General features: G+C 51.9%; 1 protein-coding gene across 1 annotated transcript; it reads left to right on the top strand.

The window, feature by feature from the left end:
• Positions 1 to 4,343: 4,343 nt before the first annotated feature.
• On the top strand, positions 4,344 to 16,224 carry Pex6 (peroxisomal biogenesis factor 6). The gene is given in 17 exon segments (XM_032900604.1): positions 4,344 to 5,272; positions 6,808 to 6,892; positions 6,895 to 6,973; positions 7,524 to 7,607; positions 11,201 to 11,303; positions 11,384 to 11,517; positions 11,979 to 12,090; positions 12,442 to 12,650; positions 13,026 to 13,221; positions 13,385 to 13,461; positions 13,782 to 13,908; positions 13,986 to 14,191; positions 14,490 to 14,551; positions 14,723 to 14,831; positions 15,090 to 15,206; positions 15,301 to 15,378; positions 15,564 to 16,224. Coding segments are annotated over 17 exon segments (3,105 nt in total). The 5' UTR covers positions 4,344 to 4,390; the 3' UTR covers positions 16,009 to 16,224.
• The last annotated feature ends 96 nt before the right edge of the window (positions 16,225 to 16,320 follow it).

The following is a 16,320-nucleotide window of genomic DNA, read 5'->3' as shown; positions in this document are numbered from 1 at the left end:
ACATACATACATACATACATACATACATACACATAATTTTAAAACTTCAACAACAGAATGGGAAAGGAAAAATAAGACTCAGTGTTTATGAGTACTTGCTGTTCTTCTAGACCCACATAAGCTGGTTTACAACCCCCTGTAACTCCAGCTGCTGGGGGGAGGTGTTCCGGGGAGTGGGAAGGTGGCGGTCGGGGGTGGGGAAGGTGGCAGTGGTGGTGTCTGTGGCGCCTTCCTCTGGCCTCCACGAGCACCTGCACACAGGTGCTATACACAGGCTCAGACACATATGTGCACATAAATGATTTTTAAAACGGAAGGAAGAAGAGGATGGGCTTGGGAGACATGTACAGTCAACAGGATTGGGTGAGTCACTGGATTCGGGGAGACAGTGTAAGGGAAAGGATGAGTTTGAGGGTGACTCGTAAGTGATGAAAGACGGTTAGAGGGAACTGGTGTCACAATGGCCGAGGTAGTAAAGATTGGCCAGAGGCAGGTAGAGTATGCTAAGCACCAAATATAACACCTTGATTTTGCAACTAGGAGGTGTCCAGTGATGTTTGCCAGGGAAGCGTCAGACAAGTAGGAGCCTATAGTGTCTTCGAGAGTGAGTATGGGGTAAGGACAGCAAGCATAGGATCCTGGCTTGCAGACAGAAATAGCTTTTAGCTTTATGACTAACAATGGGTTGAAGGCAACACACAGTGGGCTGTGTTTCTACCATTATTTGCAGGGTGAACAGCCTGGGAGGAAAGGGGTTTATTTGCTGGTGGATATTCGTATGCGTATGAGTGTAACTGAGGCAGTTGTCCTCAGATGGAACTGAGCAACAGATGTCCTTGCCCACACCCAAAGCCTCAAGACGCACTCTAGTCCTGAGGTGTAAACTTGCTTCTGACTGTGTACACTCTTTCGACCTGCAGTTCTTGGTTCCTCTAGGAAGCAAGGGACAGATATATATATATATAAATATATATATGTATATATGTATGTATATATATGTGTATAATGTATGTATATATATGTGTATAATGTATGTATATATATATGTGTATAATGTATGTATATATGTGTGTGTATATATGTATGTATATATATGTGTGGGTATATATGTATGTATATATGTATATATATATAGAGAGAGAGAGAGACAGACAGAGAGACAGAGAGACAGAGACAGAGACAGAGAGAGACAGAGAGTTAGGGTGCAAGTGGGATTTTTTTTTTCCTACATGAATCAAAGCCCCCAGGGCCTACAGGTCTTGCTATGTACCTCAGACTGTTCTTTTTTTTTTTTTTTTTTTTTCTTTTTTTCAGAGCTGGAGACCGAACCCAGGGCCTTGCACTTGCTAGGCAAGCGCTCTACCACTGAGCTAAATCCCCAACCCGCCTCAGGCTGTTCTTGAACTTGAAATTCTCTTTCCTGGGCCTCTAAAATGCTGGTATTACAGTACCACCATGGGCAGTCCTATTGGCATGCTGTTTTGCAATGTAAAAAATGAGGGACTGGGATTGGAGCTCAGTGCTTGCCAAGCATTTGTAAGACCCTGGTTAAATCCCCAGTAAATATGTGTACGTAAGCACCAATTTAGCCAGGCATGATGGTGGGCATCTATAATTCTCAAACTCAAGAGGCCAAGGTGGGATTGCCACGAGTTCAAGGCCATCCAGGGATACACAGCAAAACCCTGTCTCAAAAACAACAACAACAACAACAACAACAAAACACAAAAAACAAAAAAACAAAAAACAAGAGAAACCTAGGCATGGTAGAGCACTTACAATTCCAACACTTGAGAGTTGGAAGCAGACAGATGGATCAGGAGTCTAGAGCCAATCTTGGCTCTACAGTGAGTTCAAGAGCAGCCCCCCTCAGGAAACTGAGAAGGAAGAAAGGATGGCCTGTGAAAATATGATGGCCACCTTCATCCTCGAGACCTGCTGCAAGAGCATGAGAGCCTGAGCTACTGAGCTAGGCCATCTCTAGCGGCCAAGTAAAGACCTGGGTGTGGTGCCACTCAGCCACAATCCCCTTACTGAGGGCAGAGACAAAGGATTCCTCAGGTTTGTGGGGCCCACCAGTCTAGCCAAATCAGTTAACTCTAGGTTATAGTGAGAAACACTCTCTCTCAAAATAAATAATGTGGACAGCAATTTCAAAAAGAAACCTTTGGGGTTTTAGTTTGGTTTTTTGAGACAGGGTTTCTCTGTGTAACAAGCCCTGCCTGCCCTGGACTCCATTTGTAGACCGGGCTGGCCTCAAACTCAGAGATCTGCCTGCTTCTGCCTTTTGAGTACTGGGATAAAAGGCTTGTGCCACCATGACTGAAGAAAATTGTATTTTCTAACAGTTTCCTCCCAGATAAAAGCATCCTATCCTGCAGGAAGCTCATTAATCAGGAAGGCAAGCAACTCAAAAGAGCTTCAGGAAGTCCCTCAAACCAACTAGATTCACGCAAGGGGCCCCTTCCTGTGAGAGTAAGCATAAAAGCTGAGAAATCCCTCTTAGAGAAGTAAAGCCAGGCTGCAAAGAAGACTTCTAGACCAGAGCAGTTGCCTGGAAGAGGTTTATAGACCAGCAGAGGCACCTGGAAAGGTTACTGATTAACTGTTGAGCAGCCTGCAGGCTGTGCAGTGTGTCCAGGTTCCCAGCTCTGTGAGCTGTCACCATGCTGGGGTGGGCTTTGGTGATGCAGCTGTCTTTGAGTCATTTCTGCTCCTGAGTAACCCCTCCCCCACATTCCTATTTATGTTTTGGCTTGTCATGGGATCTCCATCTGGGGTGGGAAAACTTGACTTGACTCTCCTCCCCAGGAAAAGTTTTGTCACATATGTGCATTAAGTACCATTACACATGTGCATACACATGAATACATGCACGTACAAAAAGAAGAAAAAACCCATGACAAAAAGAGAATGGACAATTCCGTAGACACAAGTTCTCACATATCCTAGGCTGGCTCCAAACTCACCACTGAGCTGTTGTCTCTACCTACCTTGGTGCTAGGAAGACAGGAGTTTATAAAACCACTTGGTTTTATAAAGTGCTGGAGATCAAACCCAGGGCAACGCCCATACCAGACAAGCACTCTACCAACTGAATTACATCTCCAGGCCACTTTCAGGTTCATGACCTAAGGTATCTCCAGGAGCTATAATCAGAAATCTAAACATTTTCTCATCTTCTAGGAATAAAGATACCCTAATATATGTAGTCAATACTCAACTTTCTGATATTAAGGTCCAGAGTTTTCCAGAATGTATACTATACAAAATTGAAGATTATCTCAAGAAGTTCAACTGTAAAGGAAACAGCCTGAAGTAACTGGAAGAAAATACAAGGTCCAGAAAAGGGGAATAGCCGCAATATTAATTAAATGTATTTGACAAAAACTCTGTAGCTGTTAATTAGAAAGGTGACCAATGGGGGCTGGAGAGATGGCTCAGCTGTTAAAGAGCACTAACTTCTCTACCAGCAGACCTGGGTTCAATTCCCAGCATCCACCCGTCACTCACAATTGTCTGTAACTCCAGTTTCAGGGGATCTGACACCCTCACACGGACATACGTGCAGGCAAAACAGCAATGCACGCACAATAAAATAAATCATTAAAAAAAAAGTGACCTATCGCTGAATATAATGGAGCAGTAAAGACAAAGACGAAATCTAAGAAACAGTAAGGCTCAGTTCCCATCACGGAAGCCTTCAACCCTTTCCTTTCCTGTAGCATTCTCCTATAGCTCTCCGAGGATTATTAGGGTAGAGCAACGGGTTTGAGAGAATAGGTAAACTGTTCAATCCTAAAGTTTGGTCAGAGTAGAAGAACAGACAGAGAACATGAAGGACCCAAGGCACTGGAACATGGGCTTTAAGTAGGGTGTGTTGGAAGAGATGTGGTAACACCAAGCTACCGGGCTACATGAATCACAGACATTAATTCAGTCAGCAGCCACTACATAAGCCACTACAAAAGGCATAAGCATGTCTGGGGCAGTTTTATCCTACCACTCCCTCCTACAACGTTCCTGGTAACCTTCGTTGAGCAGGACAAATTAAGATTTCGTAGGAAAATGGACTCCTTCCACTTTTCACAATTACTTTTGATCAGTTAAACATTGAGTTCATGCTATGGGACATGGTGGCTGAGAGGACGCTACTTGCCCTACCGAATTGTAAAGGTAAAAGCTCCTACACTCAGAGTCAAAGGGCGCGTGCGTCGACGACAACGGAGGTGGCCATCGAACCAGCCCCCACACAGTACGTCTTCCTAGCGACCCGACTCGGCTTCCGACACCCCGCCCATTTTCCCACCGGAAGCGGAAACGCCTCTCCTGCCGGGGACTTTCTCTGCTCCTTATTTCCGGAAGTGGAGCTGCTCCAGTCTCCCTCGCCATGGCGCTTGCTGTATTGCGCGTCCTAGAACCCTTCCCGACTGAGACACCACCGTTGGCGGTGCTGTTGCCGCCCGGGGGCCCGTGGCCAGTGACGGGGCTAGGCCTGGTGCTGGCGCTGCGGCCGGCGAGCGAAAGTCCTGCGGGGCCCGCGCTGCTCGTGGCGGCCGTGGAAGGGTCCGGCGCCCAGTGCGAGCAGCGAGGGCCCGGGCCTCCGCCGCTGCTGGTGAGCCGCACGCTGCTGCGGGTCCTAGCGCTGGGCCCCGGAGCGAGAGTGCGAGCGCGGCCTGTGCGGCGGCCTCCGGCCTTGGGCTGGGCGCTGCTTGGCACGTCTCCGGGTCCTGGGCTTGGGCCTCGAGTCGGGCCGCTGCTGGTGCGTCGCGGGGAGACACTACCCGTGCCCGGTTCTCGAGTGTTGGAGACGCGACCGGCCTTGCAAGGGTTGCTGGGCCCGGGGACACGGCTGGCTGTAACTGAGATCCGGGGACGGACCAAAGTGGACCCGGAGAGTAGGGACCACAACCATCCCCCACCCCCGCCCGTAGTTTCCTCCTTTGCAGTTTCCCACTCAATCCGGCAGCTCCGAGGAGTTCTGGGAGGGACTGGAGATGCACTAGGTGTGAGCCGGAGCTGTCTCCGGAGTCTCGGGCTCTTCCAGGGCGAATGGGTATGGGTGACCCGAGTCGGAGAGTTACCAAACACCTCCCAGCCGCACTTGGCTCAAGTACAGGTTTTAGAGCCTCGCTGGGACCTGTCCGAGAGACTGGGACCCAACTCTGGGCAGCCGGGAGAGCCACTCGCGGACGGACTGGTGTTTGTGCCTGCCACTCTAGCTTTTAATCTCGGCTGTGACCCCCTGGAAGTGGGAGAGCTCAGAATTCAGGTCAGGAATGCTTCCTTTTCTTTCTCCCCTCTTCCCTGTCTTTACTGAATTGGAAGGCTAAAGCTGTAGAATGTAGGCCCTCTGTGCCTTACAATTGGACTTCGCATTTAAGGTCTCTTAGTTTCTTGTTTACTCATTTTCTATTATCAGACTGTCGTGTGTTCAGGTGAAAGGTGAGGATCCCCGTCAGTCAGTAACTGGGTTGCCACATTAGTACCTTGGTACCTTTGCCTTCTGTTTATCCTTGACTGACTTCCTGTTCTAGCTTTAGTTGATAAATTTACTTAAAGGCCTACCTGAAAAACGGCACCTCTTTCATAAATCCTTTCATGATTTCATAAGCACAGCTCTAACATTTCTTCTTCCTCTAGCTTTTTCCATCTTCGTTAGAATATATAACTTATTTTTATGATTACACAGTCTAGTCCTCAGTCATATATTGTACATTCCTTGATAGGACTCTTTGTTATCTTTGGTACTCATGTTCAAATATGTCTTATTAAATACATTTAAGAGAAGTTCTGGAAGTGTTTGGTTTCTGCCTTTACTTTTAAAAATATAGTTGTGCTTGTGGGGGGACGGCTACAGTTTCGTTTCTAATCATGTAGATGTATGGTTTAGCTTGGTGCTGGCTTGAAAGGAAGCCAGTGGCCACTTAAAATTAATTAACTAGTTTGCACCAGTTCTGGAGTTGATTTAACCTCCCTCAGATGCCCACACGCCCATCAGTGTAGAAACATCTGTTAGGTGAGTGACCGGTTAGTACTGTGAGGTGTTCGGACCTAGGTGTGGCTCAGTGAAAGAGCACTTACCAAACACCCTAGCCATATCGACCGAACTCGTCCACCAAGATGCCCATATGAGAATAACACTGGGCACGGTTTCCTTCTGACTGAAGAAGGGAGGTAGAGCGGTCAGTCAGCTGAGCCAGCCTTTCAGTGGTGTCAGGATCTGTCCAGAGCTGGCTGGGGTAGCTCCTATCTGTAGTTCCAGAGAAGCCGATACAGGGAAATCACTAGGTTGAAGGTCAACCAGAGCTGTAGAATGGGACAACAAAACCATCTTTTTCCCACAGCCAGAGCTGTGCCTTCACCAAAGACCGCTTGGTGTCAGTTGTGTAGCTGCCTGCTCAGAGACCTTGTAGAGGCAGAGCATGGTGGCACGTACCTGTAATGCTAACACTTGGGAGGTGGAGGCAGGAGGATTAGGAACTCAAGAGCATTCCCACCAACAAAGCTACCAGTCTGGACTATGAAACTGCCAACAAGAAACAGAAAACGGGACTTAGACACATACATTTTGTTTCTGCCCCTCACTGGCTTTGGGGTGACAAGTATCAAAAGCCCAGAGAGCCTGTCCTCCCAGGCAGCTTTGGTACACGTCAGGAGTGCTTTTGGTTCCCTAAGGGTCTGCAGTTTGCCTATCTCAGGCCCTAGCCTTGATTCACCAGAGACAAAGGCAGGAGCAAGTACTGGCTGCTAAGAGCACAAAACCCGACTCCTTAGAGGTTGTAAGGCGGTGCCTTTCTCCACTAGAGGTATCTGGAAGGCTCCACTGCTGCTGAGGACAAAGGAAGCTGCTCACTACTGCCTGGGCCTCCGTTCGCTCTGAGAGTTACACATCGGAAGTTCTGCCCTCGCCTCACTGTGGTGCCAACGGGAAATATGACCATGTTCTCTACCGGCACTTCCACACGCCCAGGTCAGCTGAGTGGAAAAGAACACCTCACCTTGTCCCCGCCTCCCATCCCATGTCTCAGACCCAGGGACCCAGAGCTTCTGCTTAAGAGAAGTCACATTCTAGGCAGTGTTGTGGCAGAGAGCATTGGAGTAAGCATGAGGTCAATTGGGATATTCTAAGAAATAAAAAAAAGCCTGTTTGGTCAAAGAGAACTCCAAGAGAGCCAGGAGGCCCTCTCCAGCTCTGGTTTCCTTTTTTATTTTTTCCTTTTTAAGCTTGATTTATGTGTATGAATACACTGAACTGTCTTCAGACACACCAGAAGAGGGCATCAGATCCCCATTACAGACATCATATGGTTGCTGGGAATTGAACTCAGGACCTTTGGAAGAGCAGTCAGTGCTCTTAACCACTGAGCCACCTCTCCAGCCTCCCATGCTCTAAGTCTTAATTGTTCCCTAAAACATTGCCTGGGAAGTTGTGGGGCTTCTCATTGGAAGGAGGCCCAGAGGTGTCGGGGACACACTCCTGACTCCTGCTGTGAGCTGACGGAGACCACTGTGTGTTGCAGGGTGGTCCAGGAGGGGGATGTTCTGTGTGTGTCAACGGCTGGGCAAGTTGAGATCCTGGAAGGAAGCGTGGAGAGACTGCCCAGGTATGCTGCTGTCACCTCATCTATAGTCCTCATTCACTCGGAACCTGAGTGTAATTCCACAGTCTTCTCTCCATGTCTTCTCTCCACAAGTTGTATGTAATAATTTTGTGTGAAAGGATATCTTGTTAGTGCTGGAGAGAGAGAGAAAAGCACTTTCTGGTCCCCAGATGGACGTAACCACAGACAGGTTAAGAATCACTGCCTGTGACTGAGATATGCATGGGGTGGGGGGGGCCTATATTTGATTCCTGTCACACAAACACGCAACACAGAGTAAACAACACTTCAGCGGAGCCCAAGATGCAGCAGCAAAGTGTGGAACACTTGGCCTGCTTGGCACTGGATTCAAGCTCCAACACACAAGCTGGGCATGGTGGACGTCTGTAATTGCAACACTTGGGAGGCGGAGGTAGTTAGATCATGAGTTCAAGGACAGCTTCATGATAAATTCAAAGCCAACCTGACCTTGGGAAAAGAACTTAGACTACTTTGGCCTTCTATGAAGGAAAGAAAATGTAACTACCCCAGGCTGTAGTCCTGTCTTCTCTAGAGCAGTTTCCTGTAGTGTTTTTTCTTCTTTTTCTTTTACGTTTACCTTGTTTGTGTGTATTCAAGAGGGCATGTGCGTGTGCTACTTGTGGAGGTCAAGATGACTCTCAGAAGGGTCCCGCCTTCTACCTTACGGGTCTTGGGAATAAAACAGGTCATTGGACTTGGCAGTAAGGACCTTACCTGCTGAGCCATCCTGCTGTCCTCCACTTCTGTTTGAGATGTTAGTAACCCTAGTCCACACCAGGAGCCTGGCATCCAGGCTGGCAATGAACAGTCTCCTGCCTCTGTCTCTTGTTTAACAAATGCCTAAGAGCTGGTGCTGCATTTTTGTGAGTCAGGGTCTTAACTGTGTAGCTCAGGGTGGCCTCAAACTCACTACAAAACCCCAAATGACCTTTAACTTGGAGTCATTCTCCAGGCCCAGCCTCCTGGGCACTAAGATTACCATGCCTGACTTAGTTGTTTCGTTCTGAGAAGGAGTCTCACTACATAGCCCCGGCTGGCCTAGAGATTACAGATACCCAACTGCCTCTGTCTCCCAAATTCTGGGATTGAAGGTGTACACCACTGTACCCAGCCTGACTTGGGTTGATTTTTCCTTCCTTCCTTCCTTCCTTCCTTCCTTCCTTCCTTCTTTTCTTTCTTTAGCCCAGGCTAACCTCAAAATCTGTGTGTGAATGGTGGCCTTGAACTTCTGTCTTCCTGCTTCTACCTCCCGAGTCCTGGGATTTTTAGGAGCTAGGCAGTCATTGTACCCACAGCCCCCGACCTGGTTTCCTGTAGAAGACCTGCAGACCACCCACACTTAGTACTTAGAAGGAAAACAGGTGGTCGCACATTCTGAGACACAGCAGGCCATTTTCTCACTTTCTGCACTGCTGCTGGCCCAGCACTAGAAACCTGCCTGCCCCGGGTGCTGAGTGGGTCCTCAGGACAGCAGGGTGGGGACAGCAAGCAGGTGAGTCCAAGGGCAGATATAAATGTTTAGGCCACTCAGGCTTGATAAAGGAAGCCCAGAGATCTCATATTCCCTAGAAAGGCATCCCATCATGGACCCTCTTCAGCCTTCTCTGTACTCACTTCATGAACCAAAGCTATGTGGGAGCCATGAGCTCCTCCGTGTGCCCCGCCTGCCTGACCCCAGGCCCCTGCCCCCTCGGGAGGGCTCTGGTAGGGTTAGATCTGGCCTTTGTGCTCCCTGAAGTGGAGCAACAACCCCCACTGAAGACGATGGTCCCTCCCTAACTCCCCACAGAGCCACCCCTCGTTGCTTTCCCATGCAGTGCTTCCAAAATGTCCCAACGAGATGCTTGGCGTGACAGAGATGTGAGGCTGTACCCTACCTAAGCTACAGTGAGGTGCGGTTTTCTGAGCCACCAGAGCGCGGCTCAAACTCAGCGTTCACCTGGCACACACCAAGCTCTGGGCTTCAGACACAGTGCGTCTTTACCCTTACATTGTAGGTTTGTTTTTTTTTTTTTTTTTTCTTCTTTTTTTGGAGCTGGGGACCGAACCCAGGGCCTTACGCTTGCTAGGCAAGCGCTCTACCACTGAGCTAAATCCCCAACCCCTACATTGTAGTTTTTAACCACAGCCACGGCCAACCGGAATAGCTCAGAGGAAACTTGTTTGGGTTCATGAGCACGAGCCCCCAGGACGGACCTCAGATGTCTTCAGTTGCTCTGTCTTTATTTTGAGGCAGGGTCTCTCACTGCACCTGGAGCTCTGTGTAGGCAGCTTGCATGGTGATTCCCTGTCTCCTCCTCCTGTGCTTGCTGGGATTATGGTAGTTCTAGGGCTCTGAACTCTGGTCTTTATACTTTTTGGGTAGGACTTCACCAGCTGAGCCAGTCCCCAGCCACCCTTAGAAGAATCTTGTAACACCTTCCTCTACCTTCTGTAACCTTCCTCTACCTTGAAGCCGCCTTGGCTGCCCGTGAGCAGCTTGGCAGGTGTAAGACGTTTTAGGTAAGGGGGTTTGCACCCCAGTGGGTCTTAGAGAGGCCTACAGTATACTCTGTTTCACTGTGTCTCACGGCCTAGGAATCGAAGGAAGATTCAGTGATGTCTCTAGGAGATTGGGTTGCCGGCTGCTATCTGTGCTTACCGTCTTCGCAGTTAGCAGCTTAAATAACTCTGACTCTCAGTGCTACTGCTTAGTGCTTACTGGCTCTGCCTCCAGATTGCATAAAATACAGAGTCACACCCCACACCCATCAGACAGAATGGGGATGAACCTAGGGTCTGCGTGGTCTTTTTCCTTCAAAGGATGAAGTAATGCTTAATAGTATTACCATTTATATTTTATTTTTCATTTTGGGACAGGGTTTATCTGTGTAGCCCTGGCTGTCCTGGAACTCACTCTGTAGGCCAGCCTGCTCTGTCTTACAACCTTTCTGCCTCAGCCTCCCCAGAAATAGAGTTAGATGCCATGATTAAGGAATCTAACTTTAGGGCTAGAGAGATGGCTCAGAGGTTGGGAACACTGAATGCTCTTCCAGAGATCCTGAGTTCAATTCCCAACAACCACATGGTGGCTCACAACCTTCTCTAATGGAATCCGATGCCCTCTTCTTGTGTGTCTGAAGACAGCTATAGCATACTCATAGACATCTTAAATTAAAAGGACAAAAAAGAATCTAACGTTAAGACTTTGTTGGATTATTGAGTTAAAATCGAGGGACACTTGTGTCCGAGATCTGGGACCTGGGTGCAGATCTGTAGAAAGGACAGACTGTTCCAAAGTCAAGGGCAATGGCCATAGGTTGCCGTGCTTAATGACAGTGGCTTCGACTTTTGGAGTAGGTAGCTAGGCTCTATGCCTGGAGAGAAGCCCTCCCTGGGTTACTTGATGGTTGTAGCGAGGGGCTTGCCCTTATGCATCCCCATTTCCTCCCTACCGAGCACCCCGCCCTGTCTCCTCATTCTCAGGGCACTGACCTGTGCTGCTCCTAATTTGGTCCTCTGTGGGAAAGCCTCCCGCTCTCAGAGAGGTGCAGATGTAGACTCTCGGTCTTGGCTTCACTGACCCTCTCTTACAGGTGGCGGGAGGTGTTTTTCAAAGTGAAGAAAACGGTTGGAGAAGCCCCAGATGGGCCAGCCAGTGCCTTCCTGGCCGATACCACACACACCTCTTTATACCTGGTAAGGCCTTGGGTGGGAGGAGAGCTTCAAAGGGGTTGGGGCACCGTAGAACCTCGGCGGGCGTCTTCCTACTTTCACAGGCTGGTACCACCCTGAGTCGTGTCCCTCCGCTGCCTTCAGGAAGGTCCCCACCCTGGGACAGCTTGTCTCCTCCAGGCCTGGAGGCCTTGGTAAATGAGCTGTGTGCTGTCCTGAAACCTCATCTGCAGCCCGGGTAAGTGAGGCCACACCAGGAGCTGTAGATCCAGGCCCTGAGGAGGGCCTGCTCGGAGCTTCCCTGCCCGCAGAGCAGCATCCAGGGAAATAACTTCCAGGGGTCACCCAGAGTCGGAATCCACAAGCTACTCACTTACACAAGCCTGGCCCTTTACCACTGCATCCCCCACAGGACATAGCACCCCACTCCAGTGGTCCAAATCCAGACCCCACCCCCATATGCTCTTCAGACCAAACCTATCAAGTCGGGCTTCACTAAGGCTCGGTGGTCTGCGAGTGCAAAATGCCCTCAGAGCTTCAGCCGGGGAACCAGGGGTGGTGTGAGACAAGGCCTCAGAGTGAGGAGACTCCCCGGTTGGGGTTAGCGAGGCACGAGGACAAACGGGATGCTTATGAGATCCAGGGCTCCCTGTGTGACTGGGCAGAAAGTGGGAGACAGTATCTGTTCTCTCATGGCAGAGGAACACTGCTCACAGGAACCAGCTGTGTGCTCCTGCAGGGTCCCCCAGGCAGCGGGAAGACCACCGCGGTCACAGCTACATGCAGTCGCCTCGGGCTCCATCTGCTGAAGGTAAAGTCCCCTGGAGCAACCCCGGCCACTTCTGCCAAGCTCAGAGTCTGCCTTCCTCCCTCTCCCTCTGTGCTCCCTCATCGCCATCCAGCAGCTCTAACGCTTCAACCCAGTGGTCCCATGTAGCCCCACTGGTGCTCAGCTCCTCAGAGGTCCCTTGAGGACGGAGGGGTTTCAAGGCTGCACATTCTGAGCAATGGACAGGGTAAACAAAAGCTTCCGCTTGGCCAGTGTACCTCTTCCCCCATCCCTGCTCTACAGAGGAAAGATGGCCTGCGTCTTTTGACTCCTCCCACCTCTCTGCCCCGTTAGACCTGTCCCTTCCTACAGAGCCATCTGGTCTCTCCCCAGGTGCCTTGCTCCAGCCTCTGTGCAGACAGCAGTAGGGCTGTGGAGACGAAGCTGCAGACCACCTTCTCCCGGGCCCGCTGCTGCAGGCCTGCAGTCCTCCTGCTGACAGCCCTGGACCTTCTGGGCCGGGACCGAGATGGGCTGGGCGAGGATGCCCGCGTTGTGGCTACACTGCGTCACCTCCTCCTTGATGAGGACCCTCTGAGCAGGTACTTAGAGAGCAGGCAGCTTCTGAAGAGGAAACCCCCCTTTCAGTCCTCCATTCCCCAATTCCTCACACCCTGCTAGCTTCTCAGAAATCTCAGCTACCCGTCCTTGGGGCCAACTCTTAGAGGAGTGTCCAGAGGTAGGAGGGTGCGGTCTAGCATTTTGAAGGAAACACTAGGTTGAAGCCTTTGTCCTCAGTGAGCTTCTGTGTGAAGCAGAGTCCCCCTTAACGGTATCCCACCATCAAGGGAGAATGGTGGAACACTGGTGGATGCTTATCCCTACCCAATCTTGACACCAACCCTGCCCATTCCTGTGCGCCAAACTCAGAAGCTGCCAGCCATGCTCTTACACCCTGCCCACTTCCCGGTCTGCAGGTGCCCTCCTCTCATGGTGGTGGCCACTACAAGCCATGTCCAGGACCTGCCCACCGATGTGCGGACGGCATTTCCTCATGAGCTGGAGGTGCCAGTGTTGTCTGAGAGTCAGCGGCTCAGTGTCCTGCAGGCCCTCACGGCCCATCTTCCCTTGGGCCAGGAGGTTAACCTGTCACAGGTGGCACGGCGCTGTGCGGTGAGTACCTACAGGGGCCTTGACTCCGGGAGATCACACACAGGACTTTGTTTCTGCTGCCCCATGAGACCGGAAATCACCAAAGCCTCTGCTCCAGCTGGAGGCCAGACCCGGGCTCCGCCTCCTATGCCCTACCCATGTGTCCTTTTGTGTAACTCCCTAGGGCTTTGTGGTAGGGGACCTCTATGCCCTTCTGACCCATGCCAGCCGGGCAGCCTGCACCAGGATCAAAGCTGCAGGGTAAGACAAACTCGTCACAGGTGCCTGGGAAGGTGGGGAGAAGGCAGTGGAGCCCAGCAGAGAGGCTTCTCTCTGTGGTTTGTGAGTCTTAATCCATAGCCTGGTTGGCCTGGTCCTCTTTTCCTTAAGGCCGGGGCTCACCATGTAGTCTTGGCTGGCCTGGACTCACTGTGTAGACCAAGCTATTCCTGAGTTCCATCTGCCTCTGCCGCATGAGTGCTGGGATCAGAGGCACAGCCTGGAACTCTTAAATATCTCTAGCCTCAACCTCCCGGATGCTGGGTTGCATCTGTGAGCCCAGCCCGAGTTTCTCCTTGTAGCTTAGCGATGAGTGAGGAGGATGAGGGGGAGCTGTGTGCCGCTGGCTTTCCCCTGTTGGCCGAGGACTTCGGGCAGGCGTTAGATCAACTGCAAACGGCTCACTCCCAAGCAGTGGGAGCGCCCAAGGTGAGAGTCCAGGCCCTTGGAGGCGGGGCCAGAGCTCTCTCTCCTTGCACATCCCTAACCACTGCTCTGTCTCCTAGATCCCTTCAGTGTCCTGGCACGATGTGGGCGGGCTGCAGGATGTGAAGAAGGAGATCCTGGAGACCATCCAGCTGCCTCTGGAACACCCTGAGCTGCTAAGCCTGGGCCTAAGACGATCAGGCCTTCTGCTCCATGGGCCCCCAGGCACTGGCAAGACCCCGCTGGCCAAGGCGGTAGCCACTGAGTGCAGCCTCACCTTCCTCAGGTTGGCAGGGCTCCTACAGAAGGTGGGAGGCTGGGAGCTCCCGCAGGTGTGGGGGAGGGGAGCTGTAGTAAGTGTGTGGGGGAGGGGAGCTATAGTAGGTGTTGGGGGGGAGGGGAGCTGTAATAGGTATGGAGGGGGCTGTAACAGTGAGGGGGTTGCAGCAGGTGGAGGGAGGGGAAGATGTAGTGGGTGGGGGGTATAACTGGTGGGGGTGGGGGGAGCTGTGGCAAGTGGGGAGGGGGAGGACAACGGTCTTGTGCATGTCTGATGGGTCTCACTTGCTCATTCTTCTGCTCAGTGTAAAGGGACCAGAACTCATCAACATGTATGTGGGCCAAAGTGAGGAGAATGTTCGGGAAGGTGAGTAAGCAGGGAGAGGCAGCCTCGGGCCCTTCCCCAACTCCAGCAGCCTTGTGCCTCCATCTCCCCCAGCTGCTGCTCACGGTCGGCCCAGCTGGGCAACTGTCTGGGTGGAATGGAAGTCAGGCCCGCTTGCCATCCTCCTCCCCTGACTTCAAGCCTCTTTCTCAGTGTTTGCCAGGGCCCGGGCTGCTGCCCCGTGCATCATCTTCTTTGATGAACTGGACTCCTTAGCTCCGAGCCGAGGACGGAGTGGAGACTCTGGAGGTGTGATGGACAGGTCAGGGGTTCGGCCGGTAACGGAGTCTGGGATCCCAGAAGGGAGGAACGTGAGATTAGTCACATCAGTGTCCAGATCAGGCCTCTAAGATAGGAGTTCTGCTCTTCCGGTTCAGAGTTAGAAGGGAGGCCAAAAACACATGGGAGCTTTGAGGAGGCTCACCTGTGTGGGGAGGGACGTGGGGCAGGGCTCGGCAAGGCACCTTAGTCTGAAGGCACAGCAAGGACTCTCTGGCCTTTGCCTCCCCCTCCCGTACAGAGTTGTGTCTCAGCTCTTAGCTGAGCTGGACGGGCTTCATAGCACTCAGGATGTGTTTGTGATCGGAGCCACCAACAGACCAGACCTCCTGGATCCTGCCCTTCTGCGGCCTGGCAGGTGGGCATCCTGGACCTTTTTCCTACCTCTATCCTGTGCTTCCTTCACCTCCCATGTGGTGGCCCTGACACTTGCTGTTTCTATCTCTCTGAAGATTTGACAAGCTGGTGTTTGTAGGAGCAAGTGAAGACCGGGCCTCCCAGCTGCGCGTTCTGAGCGCCATCACACGAAAGTATGCTCTGTCAGAGAGCTGGGGCGGGGCTCTGTCAGAGAGCTGGGGCGGGGCTCTGTCAGAGAGCTGGGGCGGGGCTCTGTCAGAGCTGGGGCGGGGCTTGGGATGGTTAGGGGGATGTGTGCCAGTCAGTGTGCCTTCTGAGGGTGAGGCCAGCTTTAACATTTCTGGTGTGGGTGTGATAGGTTCAAGCTGGAGGCCTCTGTGAGCCTGATGAATGTGCTGGATTGCTGCCCGCCTCAGCTGACCGGCGCAGACCTCTATTCTCTCTGCTCTGACGCCATGATGACCGCCCTCAAACGCAGGGTCCGAGACCTAGAGGAAGGTGAGCCCTTGGCAGCACTAGATGGGAACCAAGAAACTAGGGGAGACAGTCCTGGAATTCCAGAGGAACGGCCGAGCAGGAGGCACCTCCCCAGGTTGCTCTCCTACCTAGGCATAGATTACAGCTGGGGTCAGGGCTCTGGCCTCACTGTTCCTCACCACCCTTCAGGGTTGGAGCCGCGAAGCTCAGCACTGTTGCTCACCATGGAGGACCTGTTGCAGGCCGCAGCCCGGCTGCAGCCCTCAGTCAGCGAGCAGGAGCTGCTGCGATACAAGCGTATCCAACGCAAGTTTGCTGCCTGCTAGGAGCTTCCTGCCGCCTGCAAAAGCCCACCTGGCTGGAGGTACCTGCCACCTGCCACCTGAAGGCTGCCTCCCTCCAGGAGATACCCTGAGATCCCTAGTGGGAGGCCCTTGTGCCCAGGAGAAGAGGCAGGGCTGGCAGCTTGGAGGCGTGGCAGCCTGGAATGGGCATCAAGGCCCCAGTTCTCAGACAGAAAATAAAGTGTATACTGCCCCCTGCTGGTCTTGTGAGAGGTTGCGGTGCAAATGCCAAGGTTATGGGAAGAGAAAGGTCTAGGGAAGGTGGGATGAACGCCACGTTACTTCTGAAAGAAA

The sequence above is a fragment of the Rattus rattus genome, chromosome 4 (assembly GCF_011064425.1).
Source record: "Rattus rattus isolate New Zealand chromosome 4, Rrattus_CSIRO_v1, whole genome shotgun sequence".
Classification (NCBI taxonomy): Eukaryota; Metazoa; Chordata; class Mammalia; order Rodentia; family Muridae; genus Rattus; species Rattus rattus.
This window is presented reverse-complemented; position numbering and strand designations above follow the sequence as displayed.